The sequence below is a fragment of the Scylla paramamosain genome, chromosome 3 (assembly GCF_035594125.1).
Source record: "Scylla paramamosain isolate STU-SP2022 chromosome 3, ASM3559412v1, whole genome shotgun sequence".
Classification (NCBI taxonomy): domain Eukaryota; kingdom Metazoa; phylum Arthropoda; class Malacostraca; order Decapoda; family Portunidae; genus Scylla; species Scylla paramamosain.
In genome coordinates, this window is record NC_087153.1 from 30,688,022 (window position 1) to 30,710,521 (window position 22,500).

The following is a 22,500-nucleotide window of genomic DNA, read 5'->3' on the forward strand; positions in this document are numbered from 1 at the left end:
TTCTGTGTCTAATGTATTATTTCGTATCCTCACACCAGGACGGTATTCTTTATGCTCTCCACTCCCTAGCTGTCCATACGCCCAACACGCGCCTCGCACATCACAGACTGACACGTGCAACACAGGAATGACGCCAGTGTGGCCTGCACCAACCTCTGGGTGTTGAGGTTCCCCACTCCTCCAGCATCTCGACAAGAATCTTCTATGCCAGCACTGTTACTGCATTAGCTACTTTGCCATCACCAATACTGGCCTCCCGGGCGTTAATAGTAATGCTGATAGTAAATGTAACTTACCGTGCAGTGCCAGCACGTTGATGTTTCCAGCACACGCCCCGCCCCCAGCATCTGCCATCACTACTCCACTGTCACTGACGTAATCAAGGTAAATATATTTTCCAACGTTCCCTAATATAAGGTCACATTTTCCTTTTTAATTTGACTTTTTTCCATTAAATACTCCGTAGAATATAGTTTTAACGATTTTGTACATTGAAACCACATGTTCTTTAACATATTACGTTCTTAACATATTTAAGATTTGTATGTAACCTACCTAGTTCTACTTACTGAAATTAAGTTCATGATTCATGTGAATTTGACAAGGAAAATATTTCATGAGGATGGGAATTCATAGCTATACATGATGGCAGGTCCCTAAGCAGTGAAATTATTATTCAGCTTGTCTTTCTAGATAGTTCCTCAACTTTCTTGTGTTCCTACGAAGTTTCTTGAAATTCCACTTCGTCTGCCTGTTCTTTATTCATTCACAGATAATTATACCTAATCAGTCTACCCAGCGCTTCTCAGTCATAAGCTGAATCAAATCAGATCCCATATGGAGCATACGTTTATCCACAGTAAAGAAAATATTACATATTTTCTTTACTGTGGATAAAGGTATGCTCCATATGGGATCTCATTTGATTCAGCTTATTTATTTATATATATATATATATATATATATATATATATATATATATATATATATATATATATATATATATATATATATATATATTTTTTTTTTTTTTTTTTTTTTTTTTTTTTTCGAAACAGGAAATCTGACGTGTAATGATATCACTAAAAAGTGTGACCTCTATGGAAAGAACGTGTTAATTTCTTTTCACGTCAACCCATAAATGCCATTTATTACAAAATACGTTCAAGTTATTTTTCGAAAAGCGTGTCTTTTGAGATGAGACGAAAGATGCTCAGTTACATTTATTTTCTTCAAGTATTATTATAGTAATGATAGTAATTAATAATATATATATATATATATATATATATATATATATATATATATATATATATATATATATATATATATATATATATATATACACACACACACACACACACACACAATTAATACAATAATATCTATAATTTTCCTTCTCTGAACAGAGCAGGGCAGTAGAGGTCCAGGCCTGGTAAGCCTTAATGATTCAAAGGCAGGTGGAGGGACACAGAAGCCTGTGAAATAGCACTGCACAGGCCAGTCATGCAGGAACCTAAAATAATTACACATGCAATCAATGAAGATTAGACGAAATCAAAAGCAGTGGAGTTTGAAATCAAAAGCTGTGGAGTTTATTTAAATGTTTTAATTCCATTTAACATAGGTAGTACAATACCACTTGCATGATTAGTTACTCCATCTTCTGTTAAAAATGTAAATATCTGTTCACTGTAATACTTAGCTTTACTGTTTCTAGATAACTGTAGTATTGACATAGAAAAAGTACATTATATATATATATATATATATATATATATATATATATATATATATATATATATATATATATATATATATATATATATATATATACAATTTATCATACACTGAATATAGAAGTGTGCACTACAAATAAACACACAGGTGAATCACAAAGGAAAATATATAGTTCTGAACAGCACAACAAGCCAACACACTAAGCTATTATCACTTTTCTTCCTCCTCATTAAATAAAGAACACAAGTTTCAGGATCATGTGCAAAATAAGTAGACATCTTTAATATTACCTGCTGTGTTCCATTGGCCAAATTAGACAACTAAAAACCAACTTGTAACATTAGTGCCTTCCACACATGAAAGGATTACCAGGTTGCATCCCTCCCAAACTCCCCTTTTAAAACAAACTAAAAATCCCTAATCTCATAATACACAAACCAACAAGTGAATATGATACACCAAAACTTCCTGAACTAAACACAAAATTTTGAATGAAGGGGAAATGCTGACACAAACCATCTCCTGTTCTCCCAACTTCATCTCTTGATTTTTTTTTTCCAGAGAGAGCAAAGTCAGCAGCATGAGGCAGCTCTCCCAGCTGGCACAACACTTAGATGAGGGACTTAGATGAGGGGTGTGTGCATCCTCCACACAGTCTGCTGGCAGTGAGTGGCAGCCTGGAGAAAATGTTATAAATGAGATTCAGATTAATTCCCAACAAGACAAAGAACAAATTATGCAAACTATCATAGCTTTAACTTTTTTGTGACATCACACACACTGACATCCACACACCTAAATGTTGTGTGGCCTTATCTTGGCCATTTCTAACAGGCTGTAAAGGAAATCATTAAGATTTGTAATGGTCTTTTTCATAATTCTAGCAATAGTTTAACAATAATTCTGTACTGTTAATAGAAAACACACAAATTAGCACCCAACTAATCATCATGGTATTTGACCATACTCCACATAGGAGAATAAAGCATTTAAGAGTAAGGTGAGACAAAGTGAATCATGTTATATCAGGTTCATGTCCCTACTAAGGAAGGAAGCCATGACAAGGCACCCATAGACAAACCCACACCACTACCAATCCATCCAAACGCATGTTTTACTTACTTGGCCAAACTTCTTGTTCTGCCCTAACAGTTAGCTTTCAAGCTAGGTCTCCTGCACTCTATTTCTCACTCTATTCATACAGTCTCAAAAGGATACACAACCTTTCAATCTTCATTCTGTCACATCTAAATCTACAAATATCTTAATCCACATACAACCAAAGAATATTATTACCATTCGCCAAAGAAAATAAGAATATCATAACTAAGGCATGTAGTAAAATACTATCATCCTCTCCTCTAACCAATTGTCTTCAGCCTCTTTCTCATCGCTGCAATGTTGTGTCTTTTGCTATCTTATACCGGTACTTTCATGCAAACTCCTCCCCTCCTACCACAGCCTTACTGCACAAAACTTTCTTCTTTCTCTCACTCCTATTCTGTCCAGTATTCCCAATCATTTATCCCTTTCCCTGATAAACTCTGGAACTCCTTGCCTTCTTTATTTCCTCCTTCCTATGACTTAAACTCTTTAAAGAGGGAGGTTATAAGACATTATCTTTTAATTTTTGACAACCACTTTTGACTCTGTTTGGGAACCAGCACCTCAGTGGGACTTTTTTTTTTCTTATAATTTTGCTGGCCTTGGTTGGTGGATCCCCAAAACAAATCTCTTTCATACAGTGTAAAAATACAATGAATGGATAAGGCAAACAGCTACATTAGGAGTCAATGCATACATACATGTGTGTGTGTGTGTGTGTGTGTGTGTGTGTGTGTGTGTGTGTGTGTGTGTGTGTGTGTGTGTGTGTGTGTGTGTGTGTGTGTGTGTGTGTGTGTGTGTGTGTGTGTGTGTGTGTGCACATGTGTATAATGTAGTAATATAATTCAGATCCCTCTAATATCAACACAACTCTGGCAAACCATAACTCACATTGCAAGCTTTGGCATGGATCATGGTCTGGCACCAATACGAGGGTCCCCAAGTACACTTGGATCCACCGAGGAGGCTGTGCTGCCCAGGTGACCTCTGACAGGCATGCAACTCCTCACACACCTTCCTGGGTACCAACACTTCCGCCAGAAGGTTGGCCAAGTAAGGCCCATAAACTTCTACCATGTCACGGCACTGTAGGGAAGGAATGTCAGTTGATTACTCTCTCTCTCTCTCTCTCTCTCTCTCTCTCTCTCTCTCTCTCTCTCTCTCTCTTTCTCTCTCTCTCTCTCTCTCTCTCTCTCTCTCTCTCTCTCTCTCTCTCTCTCTACCTGGCTGCTGGTGTTGAAAGGCAGGTACTTGCACACTGTCTCCAGCAGGGAATCAATGAGTCTCTCTGTGTCTTCCTTCTCTAGTTCATTGTCCACCTGTGTCACGATGGCCTCACAAATCTGACACTTGTTCATGTGGGTGGTGGCCCTCAACCCTGCAGGGGGGATACATAGATTGAATGCTCAAGCTGTTAGTTATCTCTTGTATTATTCAATTACTTAATCAGCAAAACAAACTAACAAGTAAACAAAATGAAATAACTGGTTCTGAATGAGGAGACTACATGTTAAGGCTCCTTGTGGGGGAGTACAGGAGAAAGCGGCTATAGTAAAGTTAATATGACTGAGAAAACATCTGCAAAATGCAAGATGTATCACAGACCTATATAAGGAATGGAGGCATCATGATGATCACATTTCCAGACTAGAAGTGCAAAGTATGGAAAATCAAAACAACTGCATGAAAACTCATCAGATATGATAAGCATGTTACTCAGTCATCTCTGTAACTTAAATACTGGAATACAATACCAAAACAGAAATATAGAAATGAGTAAAATACAAAAGACATGAAGTATTGATACTACTCAGTGAATACAGGAGGGTCACTCCATCATCAATTTCCTAAACAAATACTTCTAGCCATTGAACTTTTCACAAGAGTCACAAGGTCATTTAAAATCTAACCACTAAACTTTCAGTAGATCCTATCTGAGGCATGCATTGAGTGGTTCCCAGGGCTGTTGCATGATAGTGGCACCACACTCTTGTAATTCTATGGTTTTGGTTTTGAGAACTCAACCCTATATTCAAATTGCATCATCAGACCCAATACAATTATATTTAATTGCCTTAACAGCCATCAACTGACAAATACATCTCACGATGGTGAATCTCCAGGTTGATCTTAAATGTTATAGCTCAGTGGTTTTATACACTCATATGTATGTATATTATTTTTGCTCTCTACTTCTTTCCCATCGATATGCTACAAAAAGTTGTTGTTGCAATATGGGGGAAAACACAGGAATGTGTCCTTGCTGGCTAATGCACTTGCTCAGCGTCATGCACACATTCAATGTGCCATGTTCAAGGTCCCATTGATCTGCAGCTATTTCTAGAATGTCCACTTCATGACACACACACAAAGAAACTCGTATAAAGCTGCCCTAATCCTTCATCAAAGAATTCCCTCAATTCCCATCAAGGTTGGATGATAAAGGTTCTGCAGTATAGTTATTAGGAAATTAATTTCAAATTAATTCAAGGATATGTAAATTTCCTGTGCCTTACATTATTCTTTACAGATCTCACATTATATTTAATGAGATCAACTGAAAAACATGAATGTTATAACATTGTCACAATTCATTATTTACTTATCACTTCCTTTCCTTTCCTTTCTCTTATCAGTCAACAACTGAATGTGATCAGGTATAAAGAGGAAAATCTATGAGAAAAGGAGCCAGGTAAAATAATGAAGTAAGATAGCAAATCACCCTACCTGTGAATGAAGAAGCTTTGCAGAGCTTCAGTGTCTGACAAACCAATTTGGGATCCAGCTCCTGATTCACCAGGATGTCAATGATGGAGTCACCATACAGATCCACAAAGTCTATGCAGTCATTCATGAGTGTGGAGGGCAGGTGGGCACAAACAAAGTCAACCACTTCTATTATCTCATTCTGAAGAGAGAGAGAGAGAGAGAGAGAGAGAGAGAGAGAGAGAGAGAGAGAGAGAGAGAGAGAGAGAGAGAGAGAGAGAGAGAGAGAGAGAGAGAGAGAGAGAGAGAGAGAGAGAGAGAGAGAGAGAGAGAGAGAGAGAGAGAGAGAGAGAGAGATTTTTATCACTGGATAAAAACAAATATCTGAAAAGTTACTTTCCACCATCATGAGTAATTCAAAATCATAAAACTGCTGCCAACAAATTAATTTCTTCATACATCAAAAATCCCTATGAAAACAAAAACATGTGGGGATCTAGCCTAACAAAAGTGTAATCAAGATTGAGGTGAAATCAAGATTGAGGTGAAATGTGCAATACCACACTGAACATACTCCCTCCCTATATGAGACCCACCAGGCACACACCTTGGTAGTGTTATCCATAATATAATTGTCAATCTTCGTCAAGACAAACTCGCACAACACACATTCTGTTGACTGGTGCACCTTACCACTTGAGCCACTGATGCTGTTGGATGGTACTGAAAAGTCACCAAAATTTAATAAATACCTTTCATTTAGAATTGATTTTCTTTTTGTATTAAAAACTAATCTTTTTTGCAGCTTTAGATTCATAAAGCAGGACAGGAAGGACATTTGTTTGGAAAGAAGGAAGTACAGACTCTTGCTGTGACCATCTCATTGGAGGACATTTCAGGACAGAATGAGGCATCAAAGATAAATTGATCAATAGAAAGATTTATAACTATGACAGCACCAATTAGATATGTAGCAATAAAAATATCTGTAAAAGCCTTTTTTTATTTATTGAGAATAAATTCATATTAGTTTAACCACACTATATGAAGATAAGTATCATCTGCAGAGACAAGAAAGATTTACTGCCCCAATACTATCTTGGATTCAAATTCTAAGAAATGACTGGCCATTCTACTTACCCTGAGGCTGAGGTGGGATGCCTACAAACATGCGAGACAGAGGGAGCTGGTTCGCACTAGTGAGTTCCTGGAGTTGAGGAGCTAAGGGCAAGATATGTAGTTAGTGGCCAGCATGTTATCATGTACAAGAGGAATGAAAAGAAGTAGATGACCATGCTATCATATCTATTAGATGAATGTGGTACTCAATCAGAGGTGACTATCTGGATACAAGTCTCCACACAAGAGATTATACATGGCAAATTTTCCAAGGGGAGGAAGATGTTTGGAGGCTTAGAATCATAATTATTATGCCTACTGTGGCATATGTCATAACAATTCAATGATGGTATGATACATCAGTAAAAATAGCAAACTCAAAGAATACAGGAAAAAAATATATAAAAGTTTTACTGTCAGGCTTGCAGAGGTGGAGTTGAATGCAGATCTGGTCAGGTGTGAATTCATTGATAAGCATGCGGATGACCTGGTCTGTGTAGGTGTCCACAAACAACTGGCACTCAGCACGCACCGTCTTGGGCAGCACACTACACAGGTTGTCCAAGGCTTGACGGATCTCTTCCTAAACGAGACAAGACAAAGAAAGGTGAAAAAAAAAAAAAGACAAAACATATCATACATGAAAGAAATGCACTGCATAAAGATAAGGTGAACCAATGTAGACTCTTACACCATACCAGTGAGTTCTGAATTCATAAAGGAACCAGAGTAAAGGATGAATACAGTTAAGACTGAACAGCAGCATCACCCAGCAAGAAATACACAATTCTTTTAATTTGCAAGATCAATTTATCAGTCTCTATATCTATTTGCATAAATAACTTTCAACCTTCTATTATAAAATTCTATTTTAATGATAAGATCTTATACAAGAAGAATAAGGAGACTGTAAAAGGCCAGCAGGCCAATACAAGGTAACTCCTGAGCAATTAAGACTTCCCATCACCTGTCCCCATCCATAAATTTATCTAACCTCTTGAAACTATCTAATAAAAGATCAAAATGTAACTCATGGCATAATCATTACTTAAAGAGAAAAAATCATCTGTGTTTTTTCTCTTGCAGCACCAAGATAAAAACTTTAAATCCATCCCAAAATTATGCCATTCAGCAAAGCTGAAAAAAGTATAAAAGACACATATCTGACTTTTTCATGGCATTCTCTTAGAAGAAATTGCCAGAAGAAAAGTATATGAAAGATTTACATAAATATATTTATGAATGTAGATAAAAGTAAAGACAAAATAAAATGAACAAATCAAAATATAATACACAGAAAACCCAACATGCTGAGCTAGGTGGAGCACAATGACTCACCTCAGTCTTGTGATCTCCAAGCATCTTGTCAAGCTGAGTTATGGCATATTCACACATCACACAGGACACATCATCCTTTTGTGGCATTGCTTCAGGTTCAGCGGGGCAAAGATGGATCATCTGGCACACCTGGTAGGACAATGTCAAGTTCTGCTTAAAAATAATTCACTAAAAATCTCCCACAAGTTTGTCAAATTATTTATCAAAATGAAACACACCAAGAACTGCAACTATACTTATAAAAGATATAGAAATCCACTGAATGTCAGCTCATCAAATATATAAATTATCTATGATTTGTAAAGCACCAACAATAAATGACACACAGCTCATCTGGCTCTTAAACGTACCATTTACTGAAACTGACTTCTGGCTCCCATTTCAGCCAAAGCATAAAGCAATATCTTTCTATCCTCAACAAAGAATTCACCAACACACCACATAATACAATTCCAAGCCACAATACCCAGTGACTCAAAGAAAAACATGAATCTCTAAAATTCTTGATATAAAGAGATTTTATCCCCCCATAACAATGGTGAAATCTCTGTGTCTACCACCATTCCACCTTTCCTTTTCATCATTATTACCATCATCATGTAACTATTTACCACGAGGAGGCAGTAGACACCTGCCGAAACGATAATTACTCCCAGTGAGGTCTAAAGCACTGTTCAGGTGGTGCTGTGAACTTATCAATAAAACCAGCTGTGACCTCACTGAACGTTTCCCTTTGTGTCTCACAACACAAGGGGGCAGTCACAGCCTGCCCTCTAAAGACAACTCTCTTCCTCCACACAAAACTACAAGCACCTAATAACACACACACCCTTCACTCAAAAATTTGAAAATCATGGCGACTCCTACACCAGCCTCAGAGTCCCCATCTGGGGAGGGGACCATAAATGTCCCCAGGTCGGACTGCCTTTCTGTCGACGACCCTAAGTGTCTTGACACCCCCCTCAACTTTTTCTTCATTAACTTCTGCAACATTTGTGGTCTAAGATCTAATTTTCAATCAGTAGAACACCACCTCTCCTCTTCTAAACCTCATCTTCTTTTCCTCACTGAAACTCAGGTGTCTGAGGCAACTGACAGTAGCCCCTTTTCTGTTCCCTCCTACTTTCTCTATCCTCATTTTCGATCCAAAGCTGGATGCTGCGTTTATGTGCGCAATGACTTAACCTGCTCTCGTGCCCACGCTCTTGAATCTTCTGAGTTTTCCACCATCTGGCTAAGACTACAGAGTCATTCTCATACTAAATTTATCTGTGCTGTATACCTCTCTCCTAACTCCTCTGACTATAAGAAATTCTTTGACTACTTAACTTCCAAAGTGGAGCACATTCTGACCCTCTTCCCTTTTGCAGAGATCTCCATTCTTGGAGACTTCAATGTTCACCACCAACTTTGGCTTTCCTCTCCCTTCACTGACCATCCTGGTGAACTAGCCTACAACTTTGCTATCCTACATGACCTAGAGCAATTGGTGCAACACCCTACTCGTATTCCTGACCGTCTTGGAGATACGCCCAACATTCTTGACCTTTTCCTAACCTCTAATCCTGCTTATGCTGTCACCCTTTCTTCTCCGTTGGGCTCCTCCGATCACAATCTCATATCTTTATCTTGTCCTATCACTCAAATCCCTCCTCAGGATCCTCCTAAGCGAAGGTGCCTCTGGCGTTTTGCCTCTGCTAGTGGGGGGACATGAGGAAGTATTTTGCTGATTTTCCTTGGAATGACTACTGCTTCCGTGTCAGAGACCCGTCTTTGTGTGCTGAGCGCATAACAGAGGTGATAGTGTCTGGCATGGAGGCGTACATTCCTCACTCTTTTTCTCGTCCTAAACCTTCTAAACCTTGGTTTAACACAGCTTGTTCTCGTGCTATACATGATAGAGAGGTGGCCCACAAAAGGTACTTAAGCCTTCCATCACCAGAATCTCATGCACTTTATATATCTGCCCGGAACCATACCAAGTCTGTTCTCCAACTAGCCAAAAACTCCTTCATTAACAGAAAATGTCAAAACCTTTCAAGATCTAACTCCCCTCGTGATTTCTGGCATCTAGCCAAAAATATCTCCAATAACTTTGCTTCTTCTTCTTTCCCTCCTCTTCTTCAACCAGATGGCACCACTGCTATCACATCTATTTCTAGAGCTGAACTCTTTGCTCAAACCTTTGCTAAAAACTCTACCTTGGACGATTCTGGGCTTGTTCCTCCCTCTCCTCCACCCTCTGACTACTTCATGCCACCTATTAAAATTCTTCGCAATGATGTTTTCCATGCCCTCGCTGGCCTAAACCCTCAGAAGGCTTATGGACCTGATAGGGTCCCTCCTATTGTTCTCCAGAACTGTGCCTCCGTGCTTGCACCTTGCCTAGTCAAACTCTTTCAGCTCTGTCTGTCAACATCTACCTTTCCTTCTTGCTGGAAGTTTGCCTACATTCAACCTGTTCCTATAAAGGGTGACCACTCTAATTCCTCAAACTACCGTCCTATTGCTTTAATTTCCTGCTTATCTAAAGTTTTTGAATCTATCCTCAACAGGAAGATTCTTAAACATCCATCACTTCATAACCTTCTATCTGATCGCCAGTATGGGTTCCGTCAAGGCCGCTCTACTGGTGATCTGGCTTTCCTTACTGAGTCTTGGTCATCCTCTTTTAGAGATTTTGGTGAAACTTTTGCTGTTGCCTTGGACATATCAAAAGCCTTTGATAGAGTCTGGCACAAAGCTTTGATTTCCAAACTATCCTCTTACGGTTTCTATCCTTCTCTCTAACTTCATCTCAAGTTTCCTTTCTGACCGTTCTATTGCTGCCGTGGTAGACGGTCACTGTTCTTCTCCTAAATCTATTAACATTGGTGTTCCTCAGGGTTTTGTCCTGTCACCCACTCTCTTCTTATTATTCATTAATGATCTTCTAAACCAAACTTCTTGTCCTATCCACTCCTACGCTGATGATACCACCCTACACTTTTCCACGTCTTTTCATAGACGTCCAACCCTTCAGGAGGTAAACATATCACGCAGGGAAGCCACAGAACACCTGACTTCTGATCTTTCTAAAATTTCTGATTGGGGCAGAGCAAACTTGGTATTGTTCAATGCCTCAAAAACTCAATTCCTCCATCTATCAACTCGACACAACCTTCCAGACAACTATCCCCTCTTCTTCAATGACACTCAACTGTCCCCCTCTTCTACACTGAACATCCTTGGTCTGTCCTTTACTTATAATCTGAACTAGAAACTTCACATCTCATCTCTAGCTAAAACAGCTTCTATGAAGTTAGATGTTCTGAGACATCTCCGCCAGTTTTTCTCACCCCCCCAGCTGCTAACTCTGTACAAGGGCCTTATCCGTCCATGTATGGAGTATGCTTCACATGTCTGGGGGGGTTCCACTCATACTGCTCTTCTAGACAGGGTGGAATCAAAAGCTTTTCGTCTCATCAACTCCTCTCCTCTAATTGACTGTCTTCAGCCTCTCTCTCACCACCGCAATGTTGCATCTCTTGCTATCTTCTACCGCTATTTTCATGTTAACTACTCTGCTGATCTTGCTAACTAGATGCCTCCCCTCCTCCCGCGACCTTGCTGCACAAGACTTTCTTCTTTCTCTCACCCTTATTCTGTCCACCTCTCTAACGCAAGAGTTAACCAGTATTCTCAATCATTCATCCCTTTCTCTGGTAAACTCTGGAACTCCCTGCCTGCTTCTGTATTTCCACCTTCCTATGACTTGAATTCCTTCAAGAGGGAGGTTTCAAGACACTTATCCACCAATTTTTGACCACTGCTTTGACATCTTTGGCATCTCAGTGGGCATTTTTTTATTAGATTTTTGTTGCCCTTGGCCAGTATCCTTCCTACATTAAAAAATTACCTTAGCTGGGTCTATTTCCTGGGCCAGCAGTTCAATAACTTGGTCTCCATATGCCTCCACATAATCTTCACATTCCTCAGACAAGTGGTGCGGCATCAGCCCACAGACACTTTCCACTGCATTTTCAATGTCCTCCTGAAACAAAACCATGAGATCAAACAGTAATAATAAAGATCATAGTTTTCATACATACTCACTGACAGACATGAGGATTTAGAATATACAGTTCTGTACTCCTAGCCTGTCATAAGCAAGTAACTAGAAGAAAATAAGTTCCTTATAGCAAATACTTGATTCACAATCTGATATTTTGATGAATGCACATAATGTAGTAGTAGTAGTAGTAGTAGTAGTAGTAGTAGTAGTAGTAGTAGTAGTAGTAGTAGTAGTAGTAGTAGTAGTAGTAGTAGTAGTAGTAGTAGTAGTAGTAGTAGTAGTAGTAGTAGTAGTAGTAGTAGCAGCAGTAGATAAAATGGAAGTAGTAGTAGTAGAATATCATAGATATGATATACAATCACAAAGTTCCTCCACTGAGCAAACAAACAAAAATTTGAAAAAATTTAAACAGCAATAAGGACATTAAAATATAAATAACAATCATGGCATTTAAATATGTATATAAAAATAAACAGAAGCAAAAGAAAATAAAAAGAGATTGCTTGGGATAGCAATCTGAACATTTCAAAATTTTACTGCAAATGTTAGTAATCTTTGTTAAATTCATTGGGCAATCATTTCTAATTCATGGTTTGAACATGTATTCATAAGAGTAAATCAACTCCACTGTATTTTGATATTTTCTTTTGTTTTCCCTTTTTCATTTCTGCTGAATATTAATATATTAAATGTTCCCCAGCCTTCTATCCTTTCATGAAAATTTAAGTTATATAAGAAACATTCATCTCCATTATATTCAATCTCTTCTCCCATGCTCTTATGTTCCATGTTTCAGTCTCATACAATGCTGTCTGTACCATTGCAACTTAATACAACCTTCTCTTTGCATTTATTTCAAGAAACCAACAACCAAACATTGTTCATTCCTCCCCACACTTTTCATGTGAGTTATGAGCTACACATGAAAACCTTTTTGCATGTAGCTTCCTGTTAACAAGCAATGTCAAAAAAAGTGCATGTTTGATTTTAATAACTATTCACTACACATATCATAATGTGTATTTTGCAACAGTCATCCACAAAATGACAATCTCAAAATTTACACAAAGGCAAGAATGCTTGCCCCCTCTTCTTGAGGGGATAGCAGGTCTTCAACCTTGATATGTAACTATTCTCTGCTGTGTGATGACAGGTTACAGCATGACATACAATCTTGAATGGCCTCACTCCTGGGTACCTAAATTAACATAATATTGCAAGCTTCCTCAGGGCACAGGCCAATTTTTAGTAACATTCATATTTCCAAGAATAACTTGAATGGTAGAAATTATCAGTTAGAATTTCTTTAGATTATTCCACACAGTCCACTTGGACATTTTGCAGCGTATCTTCTTCACAAAAATCAACCACATAATAATATAAAGACAAAATCAAAATGGAAATTCTTTAAATACAAGGAGGATATCTGGTGGATTTACTATAAATGCATACTATGTTTGCTTTTGCATATTTCTTATATGAGAACTCATGTGCTTTTTATTTGGAGAATAAAGTAATTTTAAGAATTTTTAATGGACAAATTCTTCCAACAACCTAATGACAAGTAGCAATCTGAACATCTCAAAATTTTACTGCAAATGTTAGTCATTTTTTATAAATTCATTGGACAGCAGTACAATCTAGGCCTCAACCTCTAAGCAGCAAATGAAAAATAAACTAATGCAATACCAAGCCAAAGAATGCCTTCTTAAAGAATTTAACACCCTTAATACACACACTGCCCAACATGTTTCTGCCCGACAGGTTTCGTAAAGTTCTATAAAATTAAAGGAAACAAATCTTCCCAATTTGCTATTTTGATTATAAGTCAGCATGATCCTATAATATTCAACTCAAGATGATGTTAAATTTTTCTTCTTACCCGAGTGTCCTTTTGCTCCAACATGTTGCGAAGGAACTGCATCACAAACTCACACATGACACATTTGTTGTCATCCTTGATGTTAGTTTTGCCTACAGCTGGAGCAACAACACCATTTGTGCCGACATGTGACACAGCTGATGGGAAAGGGAAAGAGTGAAGAACAGATGAATCTCAGTGTGCAAATTCTAGTTCACTAAAATCTGAACAAAGATTAAGAATGAAAAGACTCTGTATAGGTATTTTATGTTTTTAGATGAGATCATCATCTTTTTAAATACAGCAATTTTTCATTGAAATAAACAAATGGAAATAGTATGCCATTCAAGTACCAGAATATCAGAATATATCACATATTATATCTTTACCAATGCCAGAGCCACTCAAAGAAACATGGGGCAGGTGTAGAGTTTGGTCCCCTTGGTGCTCATGATTGATGGCAGCAGCCTCATCCTGGCCAGTCATCCTGCTGCCTGGCTCATGTTGTACAGGTAGAGCTGGGAGGAGGGGTACCTGGGCCACAACACCTGGCTCCTGTGGCTTTAGTAGAGTCCATACTGGAGGCTGTAAGGAAATAAATAAATAATGGAAACAAAATATTGCATGTCTATTGTAACACCTGTATTCGAGTACTGTATCGGTTAGTTATATGTTCTCTTAAAACATACCAGCTGGTTGAAAACTGAAGTCTCTCCACACAAACCAACTGCTTCACATATCTGCTTGGGATGAATTTCTGACACAAGCAGATGATACAGAGGTTCATAATATTCATCCACCAGAGCAAGGCAATTCTTACTGAATTTTCCAGTATGATGACACAGTCCATCCAAAATCTGGAATGACAATTAAATTATAACTCACCATATAGGGCCATTGTTATTTCTAATATATATCAATGACTTGGATAGTGGAATTAGTAGTGATGTTAGTAAGTTTGCGGATGACACAAAGATAGGTAGATTAATTAGGTCAGAATCAGATGCCATCGCCTTGCAGGCAGACTTAGATAGAATGAATGAATGGACGGATAGATGGCAAATGCAATTTAATATCAATAAATGCAAAGTGCTTAGCGTAGGTAGAGGAAACCCACACAATAGGTACACATTAAACAACCAAACTCTGGTAGGTATAGGATACGAGAAAGATTTAGGAGTTATAGTTAGCTCTGAACTCTGTCTAGGGAAACAATGCATAGAAGCCAGAAACAAGGCAAATAGGGTACTAGGATTCATTTTCAGGAGTGTTAAAAGTAGAAGGCCAGAAGTAATATTAAAGTTATACTTGGCGCTGGTCAGACCTCATCTAGACTATGCTGTGCAGTTCTGGTCCCCACATTACAGGAAAGATATAGGTCTATTAGAATCAGTACAGAGGAGAATGACTAAAAGGATACAGGGGATGAGGAGTATTCCTTATGAGGCGAGGTTGAAGCTGTTAAATTTACATTCTCTAGAGAGACATAGGTTAAGAGGGGACCTGATAGAAGTCTTTAAGTGGTATAAGGGTTATAACAAGAGAGATGTAAGCAAAATTCTTAGGATCAGCAACCAGGGTAGAACAAGAAATAACGGGTTCAAGCTTGAAAAATTTAGGTTTAGGAAGGAGATAGGAAAAAATTGGTTCTCAAATAGAGTAGTAGATGAGTGGAACGGACTCAGTAATCATGTAGTTAGTGCTAGGACACTAGAGAGCTTTAAGAGAAGATTAGACAAGTTTATGGATGGGGATAACAGATGGAAATAGGTAGGTGTGTTTCATACAGGGACTGCCACGTGTTAGCCTGGTCGCTTCTTGCAGCTTCCCTTATTTCTCATGTTCTTATGTTCTTATATAAAAAGTACCCATGGCAGTATCACATTACAGAATTTAAAAAATCTTAAATCCATATCAAACATACAAAATTAACAAGAATAAGAAAGAAAGACAGGAAGGAAAGAAACTTTCATTAGGAACAGTATCTCAGAGGCAAACAATGAATCATTGACAGCCACCTCACACATACTCTTTTTGACACTGCTATCTTGCATTTTCCTCACATTCTGCCACAGTGCCACAGAACATCTTCAAGAAAGGTTATGATTAACAATAAAACAAATGGAGATACCATGACTTTTAGTTCATAATCTCAGCCACTAGATGACCACAGCACCATTCTCCTTGTAGAAAATAAAATGAATACTTTTCCATATACTTATGATCAATACATTTTTCTCATTCTTTTCCTCTATGTTGGATATATATATATATATATATATATATATATATATATATATATATATATATATATATATATATATATATATATATATATATATATATATATATACACTGTTCAGTACAATAACTGCAAGTACCTTTTCTATGTTTACTTCAGCCATAAATGGAAGTTTTCTTTTTTCCTGTTTTTTCCTTGAATCAGACTTGTAGTATGCCATAACACACACAAAAACACAGTCATCATCATCATCCCATTTGTTATTGTTGACAGCCTTCACTCACAGCCTTAAAATGATAATCATGCATCTGGCAGTGTGGCAGGATTCTTCCTAAGGATGCCACTGTTTCAAAATGTATGCTATTATTTCAATACTCACTGGCATTGAAATGTTTTCTTTACATGATTTAGCCTAAGTATAGTTTCTTGGTGCAAACATCACCTTTTCTGCATGAACTAGCAGTTTTAATATAAGTAACAGAGGAATTTCTTATATAACCTTCTACATGTTGTAGTTTTTACCGAGTAAAAATATAGTATGAGCATTATTACTATTATATACTCTGATAATGGAAACATAATTGAAGTACAGGTTCAACTCATACATGAAAGAAAAATTCATAACTGGTTATTCTGACATTTTGTCCACATTCCTGAGAGATAACACTATGGACATTTGGCAGCTGAGAACCTGAACTACAAGTTGCACTATCTCAAATTCCAATCACCCTTTCTGTCCCAGCTTCACTCACCTCCTTAAATTCCACCTCTGTAGTGTTGGCTGTCAGGATATCTCGCCAGTGTTGCACAATTACCTCACAGAAGTCACATGCCTCATCCCCAGTGTGAGGAAGAGCTGGTTGCTGGTAAAATTCACCTTCATGCATCCGTGTCTCACACATTTCTGGAAGAAATCATCCAACTAGAGGCTCAGCAGCAATCCTAATATCAAGGAATTAAACACAGTACTGCACAACACATATCAAGAATTCACCCTTTACAGTAAACCACAAGACTAACTTTGTCAGTATTGCCCTTAATCCTTCCTTATCCAATATACAAAAACATACAATGGAAACTTGGGTCACGAACACCTCTCATCACACACAAATTAGTTAACAAACAATTTTTTTCAACAAAAGGCATCTCAGGCAGTGAACAGCATCTCAAGTGACAATCATACCAGCAATAATGCAGAGCAACAAGCTGGGAGCATCAGTAGGAGAGAGCCAAACCTGGTTCACACTGGCCAAATTCTAGTGCCTAATCACCCAGAATTGACACCAGTGACCACCACATCAATTTTGCACTGAACAGTGTGTCAGTTTCTTGGCACTGGAGCTGGTGGCCTTGCCAATAAAAACGGGTACAGGCACCACCTGCCATACGAACATCCAGTTTACAAACATTTGGGTCTACGAATGTCAAGGGCTATTAGCTGAAAAAGTGTTTGAGGTACAACAAATGTAACTTGTGCACCATCCACCACTACCCACAACAGCAGCAACACTGTAGCGTCTGCCATGTTGTTGGTCTATTTCACTGCAACCACCGCACTGTTCAAGCATCCAGACCTGTTCTTGCACTTTATCCAACTTATCTATGTATTTTTGCTCCATCTTTTGTCCACCATTCCTGGAGGTAAATGACCATCAACTGAGGATGCTGGTGTCCCAAGGAAATGCAAAGCCATCTTTTTTGAAACAAAGATGGCAATAACCAAGAAACTCAACAGCAACGAGAAGATGGTGAATGCTGCACATGCCTATGGAATGAATCGCTGTTTATTTTGGTAGGATTTCATGCATTATTAGGTTGAACTTTTCTTCCATGGAACCAATGCATCCACCATATGAACAGCTGTCTGGTCCATAACTTGTTCATATGTTGGGTGGTGCCTGCAATGCTGAGCCAACCAATTCAAGCACGATACAAAGCCAAATGCATCACTTGGGTTCTCTACTCAACTCAAGCTTGCAGCCACATGAAGTTTGCTTCAGTCCTCATGTCTGTCCAAAGTGAATACATTCATTGAGTTTGGGGATCCTCTAAACTCCGCTCCCTCACCAACCTATAAAACACACACTTCTCCCTTCTGATGAGCCAAAGATGACTCCAGGAATGTGATGGCTTTTCATTTTCCTTAATTAAAGTGAAAGCAACAGTAAGAGCTGCACACTGTAGTCTGAAGCATTTGGAGTCAATGTTTGTTATTGTTGTACTTGTGCCACACAGGAGTCAGGAATAAAATTAAATTAGGAACGGTAAAATTAAATTAAGTAGGTAAGTTTTTATCTATATTTTATCTGTTTACCTATTTTTTCTGTTAGATTTAATGATTTTCATTGGTTTTGGGCATGAACTTGAGCAAAACTGTTATAAATGTACTGTTATAAATGCTTAAATAACCAATTACTTGGGATCCAGGTACAGATTAATCTGCATTACATTGATTCCTATGGGAAAAATAGTTTTGGTTTATGAATATTTCAGTTCACAAACAGCCTTCGGGACTGAATTAAATTCATGAACCAAGGTTCCACTGTATTTATGTAGTAGGTGTATACATTTGAGACTCACCAACAAGGTCACAGAAGTCTTCAGGGGTTAATTTCTGAGTGAGAAACACATAAATGTCTTCAAAGTTTGCTTCAACCAGTGCCATGCAGCCATCAGAGAGAGATCCAAGTCGGCCACAGATGGCTAGCAAACGGTCCATCAGCTACAGTAAAAACATGAGATGTCATGAAAGTAGGTCTATACTGTCTAGTCTTATAAAGACAGATAGATAGATAGATAGATAGACAGTTTTACAGACCACAATATACACACTAACTTAAAATAAAATAATTTTGTGGGTAAATCCTAGATCATAATCTTGGAATACTTAAATCACAAAAAACTGGACCTAAATTACCAAAGAACATAATAACAAATTCTTTTTAGAAACTGGGTTTCAGAAAGGTCTGGAGAATAACTACAAGGGAAAAAGACAGAAAAGATTACTTAAGCAATTCACTGCAATATGCAACAGTTCACAACACTAAAAATTAATGTCCTAAATCTCTACAAGCATTTATAAGAAAGAATGGGATGAAAAAATACAATTTGTAATATCTAGCTGGTATAATGTTTGGTGGTGGCAGTAGAACAAGAAGAAACGTCCGAGATTGATTATGATTAAGGAAAGATGTGCCAAATACCAGTGAAAGGCTTAAAAGAGGAAAATGATGTGGGGAGTAACAACTGTATATGAAACTTTCCTACAGCAGCAACCTCATTGGAGCAAGTGCACAAGAAAAAAGTACCTATAGTATATCTATTTTGTGATGAGCATTTAGGAGTGGCCCCCTCAGGATTTGGCTTCCTGCTGCCCAGCCAAATCTACTGCACCACACACATGATGATCTGAGAGTACCCTTGCCTTCAATTCAAGGTCCTCTATTTTCCCTTTCCTTCTTCTTTTTTTTTTTTTTTTTAATAAGTTCTTTCTCACTATTGTGAAGCACACAAGGGCACACAGCATGTGTGGGAGAGAAAGTTTCCATTGTTGATGGTGATCAAAAGAATCAACCTCGGTCACTTGTCCCAACCTTACCTGTGGTGTCCAGTTGCTTTATGTCCATGGCAACATTGGAAAGCAGCATTGCCAAGGATCATGGTATATGAACCAAATTCATTGCTATTATCCTTAAAGAACCAAAACATTCTTAATATTTTTATCCTTATTAAAGAGTTGGATGTATTCAGATTCATGTTGAAGTAATAAATATTTAAAGTATCAGACAGAAAGATGAGTATTGTGACTGACGTGACAGCATGATGGACAGGCTCTCTGTGGGGGTCGTTCCTAAACATGCATTACAAAATAGATTTACTATAGTTGTGAATACCTTTTTTTTTCCCTGTGATACACACAAAGGCAAAACTTAAACTTCAAGGTGAAGGAAGAGTTGCCAAAAGCTTGAACAAATTAGAATGAAAAGACCTTATTCAATTTTGCTTATCACAAAATCTGGACACAGAGAGAGAGAGAGAGAGAGAGAGAGAGAGAGAGAGAGAGAGAGAGAGAGAGAGAGAGAGAGAGAGAGAGAGAGAGAGAGAGAGAGAGAGAGAGAGAGAGAGAGAGAGAGAGAGAGAGAGAGAGAGAGAGAGAGAGAGAGAGAGAGAGAGAGAGAGAGAGAGAGAGAGAGAGAGAGAGAGAGTTATCCAACAACTCTTCACTTTCAAGATCTTAATCTTTTATCAAGTTCAGATGGGTAAGAGGTAAGAGGTAAGAGAAAGGTCTTATGTGGCTGAGTGGCATCCTAACACGTTAAGCATTCTACAGCTCACCTCAGCTCGGGAGTGAGTTTTCACAAGGCGAATTGTTCTTCTTACAAAATCTTTGCATGATTCACAGTCACCAGGCTGTGGCGTCTGTGGCCGCTGGACAGGCCGAGTCTGGACTGGGATGATTGCATTTTCATGATCAGGATGAGTCTTCTGCAAATTATAATCATAAATTTATTTGTTGGTCAACCTAAAAAAACTCACAAAAAAAACATTGTAAATTATGAAATTTCATACAAAACAGAAAAGAGATAAATCAAGAGAAAAGGAGAAGGAAAACAACAAGAGTGGTAAAGGATGAAATACACACATCAAAATAGTAAAGATATGGAGAAAGAAGTGAAAGAATATTGTGTAGCATCATATGCATTTTTAGTAACTGGTTATGAAAGACCAAAAAAATTTCAAGGAAAAGGATAGGCTTATAGCAATCCTCATTAAATTAGATGACCTGTAATACTGCCTTTGTGCAAGAGAAAGAGATGTGTATTGTGTGTGCATATGTACATTTCACCTATATTTGCAATGAATGACCACAAATACTAAATAAAGATATTAAACTTAAAAGATTATATGGTATTACCATATAGAAAATTACAATTATTATGCAACATCATCAATAGTACATGCTCCTTCTCTCTGTCAAATTAAAAATCTGACATTCAGTATGTCCAAGTAATCACACCCTACCATCCCCCTAACAGCACCAATTTTCCTCCCTGGTTTCCATACCTTGTATTCACGAAGCAGCCTGTCTATTGATACAGAGTTACAGAGTCCAGCAGTGGCGCACACCATCTGGGGATTCATCTCTGAGGCCAGGGTGTCAATCAGCTCTGGGATGAAATCATTCGCAAGGTCAACACACTCATCTGCCACCAGCTTGATGGGGATGAGGCGGCAGGATCCATCAAACACTTCACGGATCTCCTCCTGAAGTCAGGTGATAGCAGAAGAAGACTGAAACATTTGCTCCTGAATTTTTTCCAATAAAAACATGCAAAGAAATTATTAAGATGAGGCAAAATATCTGGCAAATTTAAACTACATCTGGAGAAAAGAGAAGTGTACAGATAACAGTTAAAGCTCATTTTTAATACTAATACACTTGTGTTCTTATTTTTCAGTATTTTTTTTTCTATTTGATACCATAAAAAAATAAAATAAAATAAAAGCAAAATAAAAGAATTTTGGGAAAGTTAAGACACCAAGAAGTCTAATCCAGACATTTCAAGAATCACAGCAACATGAACAAAGCAGAGGATGTAGGCAAGAGTGAACACAAGACATCTCGAAATAAAACCCCCAGAGGTCACAAGACTGTGTTATGCTTGTAGGTCTTCCCTGCCAAGATTACAGGCCTGTTTATGCACATCCACAAACTATGGCACACGAGAAAAAAAAACACATGAGGATAAAGAATATTTTCCTTCTCTATATTCTATCACACTAATATGAACTGGGATTACCAACTATTACAATAAGACCAAAATAAAGTATTACACAGCTTAGAAACATGGCACAAGAATTGTCAGGCATATACACATGGGCAAAGTCCATGCACTGACTTAAATCTATACAAATAAAAAAAAATAAATAAAAAAAACATACCTGTGTTTCATTGCTGAGCAGTGTGTCCCTTGCCTCTTGCACCATGTTCTTGCAGATGGTACAGATGTCATCATTGTCCTCTGGCAGACGCTGCTTCTCCCACACAGTCTGGATGCAGTGCTGCACAGCATTGCACTTCTTGGCACCCCTGATATCAAAGTGTAATAACTATTATCAAGGCATGGTAAAGAGTTACAGAAAAACTCAAAAAGAGAAGGAAAATGTGTGTGTGTGATTCACCTACAGTCGTCTACTGGTCACCCAGCCAGTCCTTCCCCTACGGAAAGAGCTCAGAGCTCATAGTGACCCATCTTAGGGTAGGACTGAGACCACTGACACACCACACACCGGGACAGTGAGGTCACAACCCCTCGGGTTACATCCCATACCTAC

General features: G+C 38.0%; 1 protein-coding gene across 1 annotated transcript in view; it reads right to left on the minus strand.

The window, feature by feature from the left end:
• Nucleotides 1-2,205: 2,205 nt before the first annotated feature.
• The window catches only part of LOC135093543 (prosaposin-like), a 27,242-nt gene continuing 6,947 nt past the window's right edge, over nt 2,206-22,500 (minus strand). The window contains exons 3-19 of the mRNA XM_063992887.1: nt 22,108-22,255; nt 21,229-21,429; nt 20,500-20,649; nt 18,745-18,886; nt 16,917-17,068; nt 14,612-14,779; nt 14,312-14,507; nt 13,944-14,080; nt 11,906-12,040; nt 8,008-8,136; nt 7,084-7,252; nt 6,691-6,771; nt 6,158-6,273; nt 5,572-5,752; nt 4,068-4,222; nt 3,736-3,930; nt 2,206-2,417 (exon numbers count right to left, since the gene is read on the minus strand). Coding sequence (XP_063848957.1) covers nt 2,364-2,417; nt 3,736-3,930; nt 4,068-4,222; nt 5,572-5,752; nt 6,158-6,273; nt 6,691-6,771; nt 7,084-7,252; nt 8,008-8,136; nt 11,906-12,040; nt 13,944-14,080; nt 14,312-14,507; nt 14,612-14,779; nt 16,917-17,068; nt 18,745-18,886; nt 20,500-20,649; nt 21,229-21,429; nt 22,108-22,255 — 2,509 coding nt within the window. The 3' untranslated portion in view covers nt 2,206-2,363. The remainder of the gene's footprint in view (nt 2,418-3,735; nt 3,931-4,067; nt 4,223-5,571; nt 5,753-6,157; nt 6,274-6,690; nt 6,772-7,083; nt 7,253-8,007; nt 8,137-11,905; nt 12,041-13,943; nt 14,081-14,311; nt 14,508-14,611; nt 14,780-16,916; nt 17,069-18,744; nt 18,887-20,499; nt 20,650-21,228; nt 21,430-22,107; nt 22,256-22,500) is intronic.